This window comes from Ischnura elegans, chromosome 6 (genome assembly GCF_921293095.1).
Source record: "Ischnura elegans chromosome 6, ioIscEleg1.1, whole genome shotgun sequence".
Classification (NCBI taxonomy): domain Eukaryota; kingdom Metazoa; phylum Arthropoda; class Insecta; order Odonata; family Coenagrionidae; genus Ischnura; species Ischnura elegans.
The window spans coordinates 64,255,139-64,275,446 of record NC_060251.1 but is presented as its reverse complement, the minus strand read 5'-3'; the positions used below and the strand labels follow the sequence as shown (position 1 = coordinate 64,275,446).

At 38.9% G+C, this 20,308-nt stretch overlaps 1 protein-coding gene across 7 annotated transcripts in view; it reads left to right on the top strand.

Moving 5' to 3' along the window:
- Nucleotides 1-66: 66 nt before the first annotated feature.
- The window catches only part of LOC124160882 (E3 ubiquitin-protein ligase UBR5), a 100,656-nt gene continuing 80,414 nt past the window's right edge, over nucleotides 67-20,308 (top strand). For 5 of the 7 annotated variants that reach the window (XM_046536997.1, XM_046536995.1, XM_046536993.1 and 2 more), the window contains exons 1-6: nucleotides 67-260; nucleotides 787-987; nucleotides 7,906-8,182; nucleotides 14,068-14,279; nucleotides 14,822-14,991; nucleotides 15,360-15,556. In XM_046536997.1, coding sequence (XP_046392953.1) covers nucleotides 199-260; nucleotides 787-987; nucleotides 7,906-8,182; nucleotides 14,068-14,279; nucleotides 14,822-14,991; nucleotides 15,360-15,556 — 1,119 coding nt within the window. In that variant the 5' untranslated portion in view covers nucleotides 67-198. The remainder of the gene's footprint in view (nucleotides 261-786; nucleotides 988-7,905; nucleotides 8,183-14,067; nucleotides 14,280-14,821; nucleotides 14,992-15,359; nucleotides 15,557-20,308) is intronic. The other 2 variants (XM_046536994.1, XM_046536998.1) reach the window with 2 other exon arrangements.

Sequence of the window (20,308 nt, the reverse complement as noted above, 5' to 3'; positions counted from 1 at the left end):
TTACTGATGTTTATTATCGCTTTCTCTCTTTTATTTCTTTTTCAGTTGTACGTAGCACGCTCGTCAGGTGGCTCTGTATTATTAGATCATCGTTGTCTCTGAACATGGCGATGGAATTGTTGTAAAAGATTATGAAATTAACGAGTGATAGCCTTCTTATCGAACCAGTTACAGCGTGACTGGTGTTAGTTATTAACAATGTCATCTTTACATTTTGTGGTTCATCCTCTCCCTGGAACCGAGGACCAGTTGAATGATAGGTAAAACATTATTTTCTATGTTGCCATGTTCTACGTTATTTGCCTTCCAGTTAAAAGTGTTTCCTTATTTGGCTTCTGCTGAAGTGCCCTCGGAAACTGCATTTATATTGTTGGTTAACGGCGTATGGTATAATTTATAGGCCCTTGTGAATTTCAAACTATTTGCCAAGATATTTCTAACTATATAACCTTTCCTAGGGGTAGGTCGTCCATGGTACATTCGAGAACAACAAATGTATTTAAGTTTAGATATTACCACAACTGGGGCAGGGGGTGATCTTAAACCTCATATTTTCCCATATCTATTAATAATGAATGGATTAGTACCTGTTTGTGCGCATTTGGCGAATATTTCGCCTTTTGCTAATATTCGCATCTTCATCTATAGCGAAAATGGGAGTACCCGTTTTTGTATGTTGCTGATTATATACTTTTAGAAATGCGTGGAACTTTGTGGGATGGTTGGTTGTGATTTTATTTGCTAATTACTTTTCATTGTAATGCCTTTTTATCATTTATTTCCCAGGCTGAAAGAAGTTGCGGATAAAATCAATAGATTTGGATATGTCACTCCCAATGCATTGGGAAATTTAAAGGTTGCAGTGAAACAGTGTGCAGTTGGGCCATCCCATTTTGCCCTTTTATTGGAGGATGGACGTATTTGTAGAGTGGCCTTTTCCATTATATCGGATAGGCTCGATCTTTCCAAGAATGACGCTAGCAAAAGGTAAGTTATGATTATCTTGACCAGCAATCTACGATGTGTGCATTCAAATACCACTAATATATCATCTTTCCATTTGCGATTAATTGAGAACTTATAAACATTTTAACGTTTACACCGCATATCGTAATCTCATGGGCTGCTCATTTTACACCATTCACTACATTCGTAACTTGACCATTTAGGATATTGTGGAAATTTTAGGTGTACTTGCCGAGTGTGATGAATAACTCGTTATCGCTCGTTTATTTTTTAATGCAATCAGGTGTAGAAGTGTGAGTTGTTGAAACGTATAGGTGAAACTACTCTCACAATTTGTGGGTACTTTAAATAACGCAATGATCTTTAAATCACCAATAAGCTGGATTTTCTAAGGTTTTATGGTAACGTTAACATATTATCTTACCTTTGTTGTTTGTGTTTCTTTATTGGAATAAGTTACTTATAATAAGAAAAGTTAATTTCTTAGCTTGAGTAATTTTTATAAACTAAGTGCGCTAACTTTTCTCAATTGTATGAATTAGGCTCATTACAGTCATCTCCAGGCCTTCCTTATTAAGGTAGGGAATAGGTCTTATTACCATCAATTTAATATACTTTGAAGAATTAACAAGGTAGGGTGATCGTTTGACTACCTTAAATTACTAATGTGCATCATCACTCCACTTAGATGGTACCAAAACCCATCCTTCCAAAAGTTGTTAATGCAGTAATCTAATTGTAGTCTAAAGTAGTTAATTGCACTATCACTCAAATCGTGAGAGAATTTTAGGCAGGAATTATTGTTGTGTTTAAACAACTGTTTTTCTTCAAAATGTTAATTTCAATTATTAATATGATGCATTCTTACTAGAAGTAGAACAAGAGGCATTGCTTGGTCATGGCCTTTTTACAGTGTAATTTAAAGTATGAATGACATCTCTTCAGCATTATCATCCCAAGGATTTGCCAAAAAATGCATCTAAAACCATATTTTGCTATGGTGGACTGAACATAGAACCTTTTGTGAAATATGCATTATAAAATGTTTGAAGACCGCTGTAAAACGGACCTAAGAGCACACAGTGCTTTGTCATCCCATAGTCAGTAGGTACATCCTTTTCTGGGGCCAGGTCCACCTGTTAGGCATTTCCCTCAGGGCTTGCCACCAGAGATGCCTTGCTGCAGGACCCTCACTGATGAATGAGTTGTGGGCTTGGAACTTCAGAGGCTAATTACTCATATCTTTGGCCACAAGGGCACGGGAAATTTTGCACAAGTTCATTTGTCAAAGTACCATCTAGCAAATTGAAAAGATTCAAAGCTGACACATAGTGAATGTTTTCTTGTGAGTGGCTGTAGACCATCTTCTTACTTCTTACACTCTTAACACTCTCTGTGGAGTGCAAGGAGGATGTTGGACTGGAAGAAAGCCTCCTATGGGCAGGTCCACTCCTTATGCTCTTATCACCTTCTGAAGAAAGTGCTGGTGATGTTAGTGTGGCATCATACCTGTGTGTTAAGGTGGTGTATGTACATTGGGAGGGATTGAAACAAGGGTGCTAACACAAATTCTGCTCAGTGTGGGAAGGAGGTTAGAAAAATATTTGTGCACATGCATGGGAAATTTTATCAAAATGTGGGTTTAGTAAATCTATCCTCTGCTGAGAGTGGTCAGGAAGTGTGAAGAGTGAATAAGTTTATGCCTTTGCAGATCTCTCAAGGGATGGTTCATGAATCATTTTATTTTTTGTGCAGCAATGTATAACTTCAGAGTGATCACATCCTCTTTGGGTGAAGATGTATTAGTATGGTCATGCAAGCCCAAGTCTTTGCATAAAATGTAAGGTGAGATAGAGAACGATGGGTACTTCACTTGTTGCTGGCCCAATTACTGTCCACCATTTACTACTCACTTCTTTGCTTGCCCTACAACATGGCCTATTGGAAGAGAATCGTTAGAAATAACTGAAAATGTCCTTTCTGAGGCTAGTGTACCGAGTCCTTTCTTTGCAGAAGCCTCATGGTTAGCCCGGGATATGAGTGTTATCTTTCCTGACCAGGCAACCTTGCCTCCTCCCTCTCCCGGTATTCTTCTGCCTGTCTTAAGAAAATGGACCAGCTTGACATTAAACTTTAGCCAAATAATTTAAATTTCCATTGGTTGCCTCTCACGGTCAAATTTAATTATAATTTACCCTGAAATGCCTTTTAAATTAGCTTGCCGGTGGAGGCACACGAGGCACCAATTGGAGCTTTTTCGCATGCCTGTACTGGAGAGCTAGGAGATAAAGGTCAACCAGATCAAGGAAACTCATGTTGAACCACCAGACCATAGAAACTCAAAGTTTGTGGCATTGTTTCTCTCTTAGAGTAGGTACAGTTCTTGTTCCTCTCTTTACCCTACAGTACCTATATTCCCTCACTTGTGTGTTTTAATAGTGATGTAAGGAGTGGGAGAGTGTAGGAAAAGGAACAGGGAGTAATTGCCTATCTAGTAAAAATCCAACAGCCAAGGATCTGGCAGAAAACATGGAGTCTACTTCATGCGAAACTGCTCATTGAAGATCCTCATCTAGGTCTTTAGGGGAGATTTCTACTTACAAAAAGGTGTCAACTTCAAGCAGTGGTGGAGGACCTTACATTGGCCACTACCATGTCATGAGACATCTGCACCTCCTGGTCATTTCTGACACTTTCCAGATTATTTAAAATTGGGGATGAAACAACTGCCAATCTGGTATACGAAAATCATGCAGTTGTGTGAACTCGTAACAGGCGCCTGGGCTCACCTTAATGAAGCCTAGGGAAGTTCAGGATATATGTACTCATTAAGGACGTGGTGGACTTCCTCGAGGACCGTGATCGCTGTGGGTGATCATTGATTTGTGGCTGGCACAATTGACTGCTAGTGCCCAGGTAGCACAGATACCCCACTGAAATCTAATTTGCTATAATAAAGCAAAGCTTGGTTATTGTCACTGCTTCTAATGAGTTGCTCACTGGTGCAGGTAGCTTGTTATTGCCGTGGAAGCAAAGGGTGGGATGGTCCCTATGTTAGAGTGGGGGACATCATCACTGATGCTGGTCATTACCAATGGCAGTGCTGGTGATGTTCCTTACATACATAGTGAATTATTTAAATCAGGAGAGTTTGGAGCCGATGAGGTTTCATACTTGATGAAGGCCTTAAGCTGTGGTAGACTTTGAAGGATTGGAATTTCTAGCTTTGTTTTTTGCCATGGGTTGTTGACAGAGCGTATGAGCAAGATGAGAAAGGTCACTGTGGAATATTGATGGAAGGGAGAACATTTGAATGGGCAAGAGTATTTAATGCTCTGGATGTGGCACTGTTGCTGTCGAACTTGGCTATGGAGTTGATAGAATTTTGAAGAGATCATCCTGTGCATTCACTTAAGAGACCTTGTGGGCAGATGACGTGAAAGTATCAGTTTCTTTTTGCCCTCAATGTTAAACTCTACTCTGCCAAGGACTTCGGCGTTAACCAGTGGCACCGACTCCATGGGGCTTGAGGGGGCCCAAGACCCCTCAAAAATTCGTTATGCGTGTGAAAAAAAATGTGTCAGGCTTGTCGATTTTCCCCGGAGTGTCCAGATATCGAGATTCGAGTTGTCAGGGTTCTAATGTTGATCATTTGACTCTTCTAAAATGCTTAAAAAACTTAAAACTCACTACTTGTGAACTTTCCTGGGGCAAGATCCCCGGTTTGTGCCCGCCCAATATTTTTCGTAAGTCAGCATCCCGGGTGTTAACTACACAGTTGTGGTTGCCTTTTGACTTGGGTTAAAATCTTTTCCTCCCTATCCAATTATGTAGCTGGCACTCCAGTCATATGCAATATTTTTAGAATTTGCCTTCCTTGCAATATCTGTGGAATCATATTCCTGCAAGGATTTTTTATCAAGAGGGTGGAGGTATCGTTAGCTATCCTGTTTTGTCTTCTGGGATGTGGGTTGGTGATTGGGGTCACAGTTCATTAGGAAATGGAATTTTATGCCAGCGCCATCTCCATTTGACTCGTTCTCTACAGAGGAAGGTGCTGTAGTCTTCAGCTGCCTTGTGGGAGTTCTTCAAGAACAATGAATCAATTTTATTTTATTGCAGTCGTTTTACTCCACTATAATGTTGTGATGTTCAGTTTTCACCTTTATTGACCTGGTGATCTCAGCCATCTGTGTATTTATATGTACCGTTAGCATAAGATTGGGAAAGTGTATTTATTGTTTGTAAGTTTAAACTTTGTAAGATTTCAGAAGGAATGTTTGGCATTTAATTTCAGTTATATTGTAACATGGGATTCTTATCTTGCATGAATGCATCCTGTACATCTTCACTCATGATTTGCTGATTATTTATTCTTAAGAGTCTCAGTATATGCTCCTCTAGGTCAATAGCATCGCATAGGGGTAGATGAATTACATTTACAGGATGATTCATGTGTATGGGATTATCAACTGTTGTCCTCTGTAAAATTCCATCATCTGAATTAGAAGATTTGTGCTCCTTAAACCACTTTCTTTTTAAGCATAAACAATGCTTAGCTTATTTATTTCAATGTTTACAGATGGCATTCCAATTTATTTCAATAAATTTTAATTCAATTAGGTACTTTAAAGTGAAATTTCATCTAAATAATTCTGGGTGAGACAGGCCTGAAATGTTCTAACAACTGCTATCATACCTTGGCACTCAGCATTTCAAGTTTCATTGATTCTTTTGTTAAATACACCAAAGGATGAAGTTCGCCATGAAAAAGTCACTTGTTTCTACGGTGCTTTGATTGTATTGTTGACTGATAATAAATTTCTGGATGAAATGGAACTTAACTATAAATAATTTCTACTTTAAGAGGAAATAGTCATGGTTGCTCCTTCACTCATAAGTGCGGAAGGAAAAACTGTTTTTGATGCATTTCTCATCCACGCTGTGTACTACTTGACTTGTAACTATTTTTTGGTGGTTGTTTGCAAGGTTTGTTTCCTGCCAGATCGGTTTTTGGTTCCCTTTACTGATCAGCCTGAATCGCATAATCATTTTTTCTGTCATTTTCGAGTTCTCACTCCAGCAATCACACTAGTGATCACTTAGAAATGATCGTCGCGCACATTTGTTTTTCCCAATGGCTCCGGTGATGAGGATTCTCATCACTTTTTTCATCACATGGCACGTCTTTTTGAAACCATCACTGAAACCGTGTATCAGCCAATCAGAATGCATGGCCGTAAAGAGTGATCGCAGCACAAAATTTGACTATCGTGGGAATGACATTGGTAAACTTGAATGACTAGCTTTGAGAAAGCCGAAAAGTGAGGGATGGAGTGGTGGAAAGTGACAGAAATAATGACTGTGTGATATGTCTCAAGCGATCACTTTTCCGGCCACGTAAAGCAATCGCTTGAGTGAGCACTAAAAGGGACGAAACCAATGATCGTATGATTCAGGCTTAGTGTTTCATATTCGTATAATTTTCGAAAACTAATATGATATTTGTTGTTGTATTATGAAAAACACGTGAAAGAATACATCAAATTGATTTGCAAGTTATTGGATCCATAACATTGCCATATTTAGTCCACAAGCATACAGCAAACTCTTCATTAATTGGGCACTGATTATCTGTGTTACTAATTATCCATGCATAACCCTCTTGTGATGTTTACCCTGATATTTATAAAAATAAAATCTGAGGAGAAAACACCAGGATTATCTCATTTTAATGCAAGGATATTGAAGGCTTATTATTGCATTGGAATTCCTGTCATAAAACCGAATTATTTTCTTTACCTTGTTGGATGTGTCAAGTTTTTTGGGACGTCTACTGTAATGTTGCAGAGAAAAAAACTCCTGACTTGCGGGGAAAACTCTTGATTAGTTTTAGTAGATTTCTTCAATCGATAACCAAACCAAAGTTAAGAAAAGATTATCCATGATCTGTAATTGTATTTTCTTATCACAAATGCACAATTATTGCTGTGGCCTTGCATGTGGTTGAATACATCCCTAAAAATCGGAGATTTTCATTGTTCTCCGGAATGTTTATGCCATAACCAGCCAAGGTCAACTGAGAGAAGGGAGTAGAGGAAGTGAATGCAGTTGTGGAATTCTAAGGAGATACAATGGGAGTAGCGATCAAATGAATCACAAGCACACGCCTGCGTAGACACTTTGCTAGAGTACATGGAGCAGTGGGAATGTGTGTACAATGACATAATCGCCATTAAAACGATCTGTGGTCGGGTGAAGAAAGCTTTCATTAAGTCCTTGAAGTGATCTTAAGTAACAGTCTCTGTGGATTAATAACAATATATATTTGTTTAAGTATACCGGGACTAGCCACGGGGATAACTTTTACGGAGGTACCCGCAATGCACAAATTGTGCGAAAAAAACATAGAGGAAAATTCATTCGACTTCACCGGGATTCGAACCCGGATCCCTCAATTTCCGACCGAGTGCTTAAGCCAGTTCAGCTACCGAGGCGTGACAAGGGAGAATGACGCCTCGGTAGCTTAACCGGAAATCAAGGGATCCAGGTTCGAATCCCGGTCAAGGTGAATGATTTTTCGAACAATATATATATTATTTGAATTAAGTAAATTATGAACATTATAAGAAATAAAAGTGGATGTTTGAAACACCTGTTTTTTTCCAAATATTCATGCTGCCTCTCCCCATCATTACCCATGATAATCTGGAGCTTACTGTAATGTAAATTGTGCTCTATAAAAGTTTTCAAATTAGGTTTAATGCAAACTTTGATGCTAGATCTTTCTTTGGTTACAGTTCCAATTCTAGTCCCAAGCTTAAGAATGGTAGAACTGTGGACTTAATGGACCTTTCTTTGCTTGTAATGATGGATATCACATTCTGGCCTGAATTTAGCTGATATATGCTGACATTGGCCCTTGTTTTTTTCTTACAGCAGTGGGGGGAGTGGTGGTGGTGGAACTGGTGGCAGCAAGGGCTCGGGAGGAGGAGGTGGGGGCAGTGGCAGTGGTGGTTCTGGAGGGCGGCAGTTGACAAGGACACGTGCTCGAATCATGAGAACAAATGCCATTAGAGGTGGGCGGGGCTCAGCTGGTGTGATCATGAGCTCACGGCCCATTGTGCCTGCTCCTTACGTTCCAGAAGAGCTGGTGACCCAGGCTCAAGTTGTTCTCCAAGGCAAGAGTAGGAATCTCATTATCAGAGAATTACAGGTTGGTCTGCAGGATTGGCTTATTTTATGATTATTCTGCATTGTTGATTTTTGTATTCAGAGTTATTAAACTTTAAAAGTTGTTTGTGTACTTAAACATTTGAAATTATATTAAGCTTAAATATTTGTCATTATATTGAAGTGATCAAATTGATGAGTCTTGTAATTCTTAGTTTTTAACGCTCATATCATTGATTATTTACTGATTGAAATACTATTTTGAAAGCTGTATGAAAACTTGATATTCTGAAGATGCCTCCTGCTCTCTTGTAGTATTTAGTGAAGGAGAGGACATTTATAGTTTTAGATGTAGAAGTGACTATGTTTTCCACAATATTGCCATTGAAGCAGGATAGATGGACAGCAGAGAACTGATTATCTGTAGTAAAAGAAGTTAACTAATCCAATGATAGAAAAAGTCATATGATCATTTGGTGTGCATTTTCCAAATACAGAAAGAGAACCTGACTGAAAAGTCATTGATTAGGTTTCCTTTTGCCTGGATATTCAATGAATGATTGGGAATGTCTTAAGTGTAGAAAACTCATCTTAGATGTAAAAGTAAAGTTGTAGATTTTTCACTTCTCCTTGGCATCGTAATCTATGGCATTGCCAATTATAATTTTATTTTCCAATTGTGAATCTGCACACTGAGTACTTGAACTTCAATTGGAATTTTTCTGCCGAGAAAGATGAGGATAGTTCTATAAACATGAAGTTAATTTTCCTTGAATTTTTTTTATTTGACTCACGTATTTAGGTGAGTTACCTTGCCTGTGTTAGGGTATTGGTATAAAATGTCTTTCATCTCTTGATTGTGTACACATTAGTGAAGTTTACAAACTATTTCTGTGAAGGCAAGTGTAGATGTAGTTAGTTAGTCATGTAGAGAAGTTTGAGTTAATGAATATACATGATTTATTTGCCCAAGTATTTTCTTTTTCATTGCTGAAGTTCATTGTCTTTGTAATTGCTTACTTTGGAAATTAAGAATCCAGCATTGCCATTTCCACTTCTTTATGTGCTGCAAATTTTTTGTTAATCATGTTTTGGTTCCGCATGGTCATGTTTGCTTGAGCTAATATGCACTACTACTGGCCCAGAGTGGCTCATCGCAGTGCTTCTCTGGGATTCCTCGAAGTGCAAAAGTAATGTGGAAACAGTTCAGTCGGAGGGTGATATTTGCTCTCAGTTTCATGTTTTCAAACAGCTTTCGTAATACATACATCTTATGCAGGGTTCCCACTCAACCGTGAAAACCTTAAAACCGTGAATTAGCCGTGAATTTCCTCTACCGTGAAAAAACCGGGAAATAGCCGTGAATTTCGTCTTAAAACCTTAAAAATCTCTCAATCTTGATAATAATACCTTACCAGAAATTTTCATCTTCGTTCGTAGCTAGCGCACTTCTATTCATTGTGGCGAGCATCGTCGCATGCGGTCGCATGGGTCAGAAAAGCGTGGGAACGAATGTTGCGTTAAGAAAAAAACATCTTTCCCCAGCGCAAGCCTTTTCTCTCCCCCACCTGAAATATGACACCACTTCTCATCAGCTTGTTTACTTTCCTCAAATGGCTTGGTTTCCCCTCCCTCGGTCACTGCTTAGTCCCCCTTCAACCCAATTAGCCTTCCCACTGGCTGCAGCGACCACTTTCGAAACTAAATCTAGATGGCCATTGTGTCGAAAAATTTGAACGTTTATTCAACACCCTCAATCCTATGACTGGAAGACCGCTAGCCTTGACAACCTGCCATGCGCTGTGGACACTACGCTCCCTGCGTTTGAACCGGGTGACAGCGAGCTTTCGGCGTGACGTTACTAATTCTCGCGCATTGCGGCCCTGAAAACGAGAGAAGATTTCCGCTTATGGCAACACAGCATTACACGATTGTCGCATGCGTCGACCTGGAACTTGCCAGTTTTACGTCGCAACCGGAAAGTTAGTGTGGAGTTATTTACTGTCGGTGGTGATCCAGTTCCTCCGCTTTCTGCTATCTAAGGTAATGCTGTTTGTTTGTGTCGTTAAAGCCTCAATGCCGTCGCGATATAAACTGCTACATAGTCTCACGAATACAAGGATCAAGAACTTTGCTATTTCCTTGATCCTTGTATTCGTGATATTATGGATTTCCACCAAGTTACGCCCTCTACGATTAATTGTGCTGCATAGTCGTTCCATTTTTCCCAGAGCAACGGTAAGAAGGGAACATGATTTGCCTCTGATTAGAGAGATCGATTCAGTTTTGGTTTCAGAGTATTACAATAGCAGAGAAAAGAAGTCATTACACTGCCGCTTTCAAAAGAAAGTTATACGGTGGAATCTCGATCTATCGTTCCCGCATTGATCGTTCGCCGTTTCTGGTCCCAAATAAAGTTCCTTATTGACAATTTAATTTTTTCCCGCATCTATCGTTCCCCGAAGTATCGTTTCTCGCATGGATCGTTTGAAGATCGCGGTTCCGACGCAGAATTTTCCCGCATCCATCGTTTGACGAAAATGAGACGAAATAAATACAATGTGTCATTTATGGCTAATAACGACAAGCACGTAGTTGGAATCCTCTCCAAGAGATGGAACTACCATTGGGAGAAGCTCAGTGCCGTGGGAAAGTAACATTAGCGCATTTCCCAAGAACCTTTATCCCCCTCCATTCACCATTCGCCTCCCCCCTTCTGACGCTTTCCTCTTCTTCAAAATAAAAACAGGTCCCAGCTCGCGCAGGGATCTTATTACGAAGACCTTAGCTTCGAAAAAAATATCGAGTTACACGAGAACAATAGAAACGTGTTTCGCGCTCCCCCCTCTTCTCACCAACTGACCTTTTTCAGCCTAACTGCTTCGAAGTTCCCAGTTTATGGAGGTCAACTGCTGCATGAATCACCTATTAGCCCAAAAGGTATCTAACAATGATATTCAGTAATTGCTATTATGCTTTTATTAGATTGAAATGTTAGTAATTTGCACGTTAAAAAAACGAGACCACACATGACGTATTTTAAGCAAGGAAATAGATGGAAAAATACGATGGTGATTTTTGGCGAAACGCGATATCCTCGTAGCTGAGCTTACGGCAGTTAATTCGGCATTTTGTTCCGAAAACATGATACCAGGTTGTTATCAGTTATCAATTTACGAGCTTTACTACTACTAGTAGTCTCACTTGTCAGAGTTACTGACGAAGGGATATCTTCTCAGGATTTTTGTTTCTCCCTACTAACAATCCGAATTCATCTGATCATCTGGCGCTACGCTAATTAGAAAAGAATGGGCATCTTTAGGGTAAAAAATTTCATGGCGCAGTCCTATGGTCACGCTTCGCCCTCTGCAGTGTGCTCTGCGTACCCCCGTACGCGATAGCATCAGTTCCGAACTTCACCTCGTACGAGTGGTTCCCTACTTTCCGGGGTGGCTGGACTTCGAACCACCGAGTGTTTTCCATGTGAGTTTAATAGAGTCATTTTCACTAGTTTAATTTTAGTCGTCTTCCGACCATGGCCCCTCCGAAGAAACTATTGAGAACTTTAAGAGATGGACTGAAAATAATTGAACATGAAGAAAAGAATCCGGGCTAGATGCGCGAGAATATTGCAGAGCGCCTTGGGTTGTCCGCTAGCACATGACGGTAGGGGTGGGGGTAGAGTGAGCTACCTGGAGAAAACAAGTAGAGATATGAAGGCGAAGATCCAGGTGGGCGTGCCGCTGACGATTAACGCAACATTGTTCACGCTTTACACACTACCTCAATTGTATTAAAAATATATTCATTAGACAGGAACAATTCAAGTAATTGACTATTTTTGGCCTTCGTGATCCATCTCACAACCAGTCACTGCACCGGCGAATGCGGTTGTTTTAGGCACAACATGCACATTGCTCTCGTGAATACGTGTACTGGAAATGGTGTTTGATGGATAAGAATTTTTACATCTGACTGAAATCTATAATAGCAGTGTAAATGCCAAGTGGAGAGCAAACATTCAGAATTTTGAAAGAGATATGGGTCGAATCAACAATATGACGTATGTGTCTTGATAAAGTACTACTATTCCTGTTATTATCTAAAATATTGTTTTGAAACCTTTAATGAATTTCTTAATTACTCGCCAAATTCCTGCGTTTCCTGGGACATAGGCAATATAGCAAAAAAATTAAGCATTGATCGTTTTTCCGCATTCATTTTATAATCGTATCGTTATTAATAAAGAAAAATTGTCCCCTAGTGGAGTTCCAAAAAAGGAGGGTAGTCTTAGAATCGTGTTCGTCTTAGATTCGTGCTAATACGGTGTATGAAATTGTTTTTCGATTTATTATGTTCTATTAACAATTTTCATAAAATATTTTCCGCTGAATAAGAAAGAATCAATTTATTATATTCTATAAACAATTTAAATAAAATATTTTCCGTTAAATAAGAAATATTGGGGTGGGGGAAATTCGGTTACTGTGCAGTAATAACAACGTGCGCAAAAAACAATCTCTCAGCGAGGAATTAAAAAAGGACCTCGAGTGTCCGGACGGAAGAAGGTCCGAAGGGTATTCGGCGTCCGGGCAAGAGCGCGGTTGGGCTGGTCCTTTAGTCGGCCCTGAATTTTGCAAACGATAGATCACGTCATAACAGATATCACTTTTCATTGCGGCGTTAACATTCACGGCGTTTTTCGCGTACGTTAATTTTCTGTTGATATACGGCCAGTGATTTTCTTATTGTTGGCTTATTAACGGACCGTGAATTCAGCAAAATTGAGACCGTGAAAACCTTAAAAAAACCGTGAAAACGTGAAAAATAACCGTGAAAACCTGGAAAAAGCCGTGAATTTCATTGTTCAGGTAGAGTGGGAACCCTGTTATGTTATTTGAATGATTTTATGCTTGATATTATCAAAATTTAGTTTTTATTAAGTTAATGACTTTTTGCACTGCCATTTGTCATTAAGTTTTTATATCAGTGTGTACTGTTAATGGTTATCTTTTTGGTTTCTGTAAGTCCTGTCATGATGATGCTTAATTTGTTGTATTATATTTTTTTTAAATGATGAAGGCTGCTTCATTTTGATGGAGTACAGTAGAAAGTTTGTTTGTTTCTGTGCCCCTTCTATTCTCAGAGAAAAAAAAGCTCCAGATGTAAAAGTAAAAATTCTAATTTTCCTTCATGTGTAGGTAGTTTGATTGATCAAAAATTGTCAGAAATACAGTTTTATTTGGTATTTTATAAGGTTTATTCTGAAATAAACCAAGTAAAACTCTTTTAATTATCACATTCCACTTCAAGGTTTTTCAAAATTTTCATTTTTATCTGCTCCTTCAAGGTCGTCTATTTAGTGTATTTTAGATTTTTATCCTTGCAAATTAAGTCTTACTTTTTTAAGTGGTTTCGTTTATTGTGCATGTTCAACCCTCTCAATCTTTCTGTCTAAAATGAAATGTATAAAATATTCCTTTGTTCTTTAGCTCTCATTAGAAGTGTTCTAGTAATAAGAGCTTGTTGTATTTTGTCAAAATGTTTCCTCCCTAAGGATTAATATCTCTTATCTCCAGCCCTATATCGATGATTCCTACAATTATGTGGAGAGAACCAATTTTTCCTGCCTTAGCATTTATTGATATCATCTTTCATGACTGTATTAACTTAATTAATTATACTGCCCACATTTCATCCTCACTTGAACTATGTTTTGATTATGTATGTATTTGCTGTAAAATATATAGCCCTGTTATTTGTTAAATTTTTAGTGGGTGTGCTCATCTGTGCTCCCTGACCATAGTCTCACTTTTTGTTATGATTTCTGGATGCAATAGTCATTGATTTAAATGATGCTTTTTGTGCCTCTAATGATCCAAAAAACTTATTGTCTCATGATGTTCAAAATTTTATTGTAAATATCAGAGAACCAATCTGGATGTGAACTTAGCCGTCAATAATCTACTATCCCGGGATGATGAAGAAGGAGATGATGGTGAAGACCCTCCTGATTCCTATGTCCCAGAGGACTTGATTTCCCTGCTTGATTCTGGAATACATGCGGACCATTCTAGCGTCATAATCGATGCAGATGCAATGTTTTCTGAAGACATGTTTGGATACACAGCAATGCGCAAGTAAGTGAAATGCACAATCCTTATCTACTGGTGAAATTAAATATCTTTATGTGTTATCTATTGTCAATAACTTCCATTCATTTTCAACCACATACACTGAGTCCTCATTCTACGTCACCTCGTTTAACGTCATTTTGCGATAACGTCACGAAAATTTTGAGATCATCACTCGTTTATCGCACCTTCGCTTCGCGATAATGTCAAGTCTTTTAAATTTCGCACGAGAAAAAAGGTGAAGCGGCGGGCTTTAATTAATTGGGCCACTGGGCCACCTTGCTCTTATGTGATTTAAATTGGGATTGTCCAAAAACTTCTCCAAGGATTTGAACCAAGCATCCTCTGGTCAGAAGCTTAGTGCTCTATCCAATATTCTTCCAACTCTTGTACTCTGCTGGATTGAGGACATCACTTGGTTGGAGGAGGTTTTCAAACAAATTCACTATTGGTTGTTTATTGTATGGATGCTTGACTGTAGATATTAGAAAGCAAGGTCTGCAATTCAGTTAATTAGTTAGAGTAATGGTGATCTTGTTTATCAATAGCAGAGGAAACTCCAGTAGTCGGAGGCCTGCAGAGCGTGAACGAGATGCAGAAAGAGATAGGGATCGTGAGAGAGACAGCTTCTCTAGGTGGCGTGATCGACAGTATTTTGGGCCCCGTAGATGGTTGGAATCTGCCCTACGTGACTCAGCATGGGTGGAAAAAGATCCAGGTATGTTTGTTACCATGAAATTTTTGTTGCATGTTCAGTGTTACCCATGCATTTACTGAAACCAGACATTATTTTTAATGTCTGGTTAAATTATTTTTTTTTCAATTATGCAGCCGGGTTATACAAATTCCTCCATTTAAGGCAATGACTTCAACTAATTTAATTTTGAACTACTTCGCTTGGCTGCAACTTTCAAATATTCTTAAGTTTAGGATACAGCTGCATTATGTTCAAGTTGATGCTAATTAGGCATCTCTGGTCCTTAATGTTACAGTTCTGTAACTAGTCATTTCTAGTTAAATTTCATTTTCAGCGGTACAGCATTTGTCACCTTGTTTGCACTTACTTTACCTTAATTAACATTTCAGAGAGTAAGAAGAAGGAACTGGCTCAACAAAGTCCAATGTGGATGTCAGATGAATTAGAATTTTGGCCGGATCGTCTGGATCCACCTGTTCGTTTTACAATGATTGCATCATTGCACAGTGAGCTGATTGCAATCAGTGCCAATGGCCAAGTACATCAGTGGAAGTGGTCTGATGCCGAACCTTACCGGCACCCAGAGGTAAAAATCTATATGCCTACCTATTCTCTTGTAAGAAATTGGATTTATATTTTTCTATTTTGGTGAGATGAAGTTAGCATATAATTAAAGTTTGATTTCACTCTCTCTGAATGTTAAGCTATTCTCATCATAATGTGGACTTGACTCTAGTAGGAAGTCCTTTCTTGAAATCTGCTCATATACTTATTAAAATATATTGTTTACTTTAATGTGTAGTAATGCATGTTTCAGGACAGTAGTCCCTGGAGAGTAGACCCTGTATGGCCCTTGATATGTCATCACCTCTTACTTGAACCAAACTTCCCAAACATGCACCGTAGCTAGCTGTACTTGTGGTCATTTTCCGAACTAAACTGCCCCTACTTGCTGTAGGGTACCCATGCCATCCCTGCACGCTGCATAAATATGGCATCCAGATTTTGCCTGCTGAATTCTTTGATATAAAAACTTATGGAATAATGCATATATATAGTGAGGTATGCTTTATGAACGTAACAGAATGTAATGTGAGGTATGCTCTTATAAACATAAAAGCATAGTAGAAACGTAATAATACTACTGAATTATATCCATTAAGTGATGTAAGTTAAAGCATTAGGTGATATCAACAAAGTGAAATAATTGCATTACTACCCATTATTTGCACTTCTTATTGTTTGTAGCTCAACCATAAATCATAATGGAGAAGTTTGCTAGCTGCCACACCTGGTAAAAAATATGCCTTTGCATTAAATTATTAACTAGGCACAAAGGTTTTCAATTCATGCTCCTAATATTGAATATTTTTTGTCATCATCTGCCCTAAATGTCTTCCATCTTGTGCCTATAGGTGGAAATATGCAAAAGTACTGTAATTTCTGGAAATATCTGAATATTTTTTGGATTATTCTCAGAAAGTACTATGAATTTGAACCTTTTTAATTCAAAGTCCAATTTTTGGATCCCTTCATTTTCAAATTTACGAGGTTATATTGTTATTAATTTTTTATTTTGAGAAGCTTATTCAATTTGTCACTTTTCCTTGAATCCAAATGGGGAACTTGCATGGGTCGTCGATTTCTATAAAAACTATTTTGAACAGGTAAAATGGATGCAATTGCTCGCTAAAATACCTGAAGTTTCTCCATTCATCTTCAAAAGAAATAAAAAAATTGACTTTAAAATCAAGAAAAATTTCTCTGAGCTGACCACTGTGCGAAGACACCCAAGCTCTGCCGAAGCAAAGCGTGACGTCATAGGTGCCTAAACTTCCATCGGTAGTGGGGAAATACACTGAGCGCAAGCTGTAAATGCTGTAAACATTGTTTTGAGGGAGGATTTTGGGGCTCATTGTCACTTGTATATTGCTGTTAATCTTGGTAAGTTTTCCTATATCTATTGCATCACGATTATTACTTGGGGTACTAAAAATGCAACATCGGGATGATGAAGTACAAGCGTTTCACTTCGTATGTTTCAGCTATCAGAAAAATCGATGATAACGTTGCCGCTCGTTCAAATAGTACACCTGAAATTCATCTACATACTACCCTGCAAGCCACCTATAAGGCTTGTGGCAGAGGGTGTTAGTACACCAGCCTTTTTTTAGGACACCAAAAATTGATGATTCGACCCTCATGGAATTTTTTATGGCATATTATTGCTATACACCCATGTCTCGTATAGCGCAATTTCGATTAGCACAATTTCGATATAGCGCAAATTCGTTCCTCGGGAAAACATTGCAACGCAGTGTAGCCTAATCAAAAATCTTAAACGCTCTCATGATAAAACGTGAACTTGCGCGAAGTACACACGAAATTAGTAGTAGAGGGTCCACGCCGTCTACGCTAAAGCCTTCAAGGTCATCGGTATTCACGGGGGAGAAATGGAGCGGTGGCCGAGTTGCGCATGAATAGCATCAACACATAAAAGGGTCCGCTATAGAGACTCAAACACAATGGCTTCGTTCCCTCCCCGCAGTCGTAGGCCTTCTGCGTCTCAGGAATACAGTTCAGCAGTGGAAGGTGATTTAGATAGAGCCATACAGAGTAAAAACCAAGAGAATATGGCAAAAAATAGGAATACGTGTAGAAAAATCAAGAATTTATCAAGAAAAACTATTAGCCTAGAAGAGGAATTGAAAGAGGTCAATTGCTTTGAAAATGGAGAGTGTCAAAGCGATATTGCGCAGAAGTTTAAACGCACGATGCCTTATTCTGAATAAAGACGAAGTTAAAACATCAGTGACCTCAGCCGCACCAACTTCAACCAAGCGGTCTACACAAACGGAAAGTTCATAGAGAATCAGTACAAAAAGACGAGAGTGGTAATCACTCCGAGACATTTAGTGAAAGCTCCGGTTGGTTCCAGAATTTAAACAGCCAGCAGGTATTTTCAGTGCGGCGATATCAGGTGAATATGCAAGTGTTGATAGCGCAGTCACCACAACATTTTCTGATGAACTCCAAGCTGTGATTGAAAGTGGCTCCTTTCCTCCTCAACCAGTTTTTAGTGCTGACGAGACGATATTATTTTGGAAAAGAATGCAATCTCGTTCATTCATTTTCAGGGAAGGAAAACCTGGATCAGGTTTCAAGGCATTTAAAGACTGTTTCACGTAGCTGCTAATGACTCGGAGGACTTCAAATTAAAATGATTTATCATTCATAAACTCCGCTAGCTATGAAATGGCATTCAAAGTAGCATTTTCCTGTCATTTCGATGAGCGACAAAAGGGCCTGGGTGACACAATAGTTGTTTTTAGACTAGTTTGAAAAATCGTCAACTGCCGGCAACGCATTACGATCCCCTGAGATAACAGATGTTAGCCCACCCGCACGACAGGAGGGAATTTCAAAAGCACGTAAGAATTTTTTTTAACGTGAATAAAAGTCTTTGAATGCGTGCATACTATCTTTAAAGATGTTTTAAACTATAAACATTTATATAAATAATGTTTTCTAAGGCTTTTTATGGGAATATAGATGTTTTAGAGGAAATTCAATACCCAAGACCTATGCTACCAGGAACGCATCCCTATCTTCCCAATGATAAAACGCTCTCGTATAACGCAAATTCGTATAGCGCAAAGACCCCGAGGAACGCATCCCTTGCGCTATACGAGACATGGGTGTACGTCAGCAAAAAATGGAGATTTAAAAGAAACTTGTAATACTGAAAGATAACGATCGTAACCTTACGAGCCGTGCTGTTGAGTTTGGCAACGCCGTATTAGTGGAGAAGGTAGTCTTTCCGTCCTACGGTGATCCAATTCTCTTCCTGCTGAAATTCATTGGAATACTTAGCCTGAGAGCCTTAATCATTGATAAAAACACATACCTCTCTTGGAAAACAAATACAGTAGAACCTCGTTAAAGCGAGTACGGGCTACAGCGACACCCCCGCTATTACGAGAGATAGCCGATGCACCGTCAATTGACCCTATGATAAGCGTGTTAAAAAATTCGTTTTTACGAGATGCTTTCGGTGTTGGCTCTCGCCACAGCGAGGGTTTCACTGCCGGAAGACTTCTTCAAGAGAGAAGATCAAGACTCCTTAACCTCTGTAACTGCTAGCGATCTGTTAGAAATGAAGTTAATGGAGTGCTCAGTCTCAAATTTATGTGGTAAACTGTCGTTCGATAAATATAATGATTGACGAAACAATGCTTTGCATGATTTTTATTCAGTGTGGCGCTTATGAATTGTTTGAATAGTTAGTCGTTATTTGAGTAAGGAAATTAAGTGATGCAAAAAAACATCGCCTTTCGTCTGGATTTACGCTTACGTTTATCGGATAGATGTTTATCTGTCACCGCACCACTCCTGTTCCTGTATATCTGTTCGCAACAGGTATATTGGCTATTATTTGCTCCACCTCCGGTAAAGCGACAATTCGCTATAGCGAGTGTTTATTAGTGCACCGTGGGGTGTCGTTATATCGAGGTTGCTCTGTAATCTGTTGCTCTGCATTCTTTTTTTAAGTAAGAAGAGGGGTTTGGAAAGCTAATGCCAATTCAGAGAGCACAAGAAAATCACTTTCTTTAATTATGAAAAATAACTTTTAGGCAGTTATCTATGAAAATATTGGCCAGCCTTGGTGGCGGCGGGGTAACGTCCTTGCCTGCCAAACAAGAGGTCACGGGTTCGAGTACCGCCTGGGTAGGTTTCCCCTGTCCAGGGCATGGTTGTTCGTGTACGTTTAATTGCTAAATTTGTTGAATACCCCGATGTTAAATTGCCAATATGAGCTGTATTCAGTGGTTTGAGAATAAAATAAAATAGAAAAGCAATGGACTGTCAAAGAAACACGAAAAATGCATTTATTGTTAAAAGAAACTTATATTTCATGATAATGTGACATAGTTTCACCATTTCATTGGTTTCATGAATACGAATTCACAGCAAGTGTCTGTACACAATTCACGTCAAAGATCGCAAATCGGTTCCGCTGCCAACACACACAAGCTACAACCTATTTCAATAATATAGGTAAAGCCATAAACGATATACCAGCACATACAATAAAAATATAGTAGGAAATAGGCAAATACAATTATCAAAGACTGGAGGTCACTACCATTCTTATATTCATCCTGTACAACTTACTATAACAGAGCTCGTTATGATTCTATTTATTGAATGTTCGTTATGAACTATTTCTTCACTGATTTAAAGCCGTAAATTAGCCCACGCAAGTGACTCGGACAAGATGCCCTTTTCTCACTACTATTCGTTGGTATAATAGAAAAACAAACGTCACACACAGTTT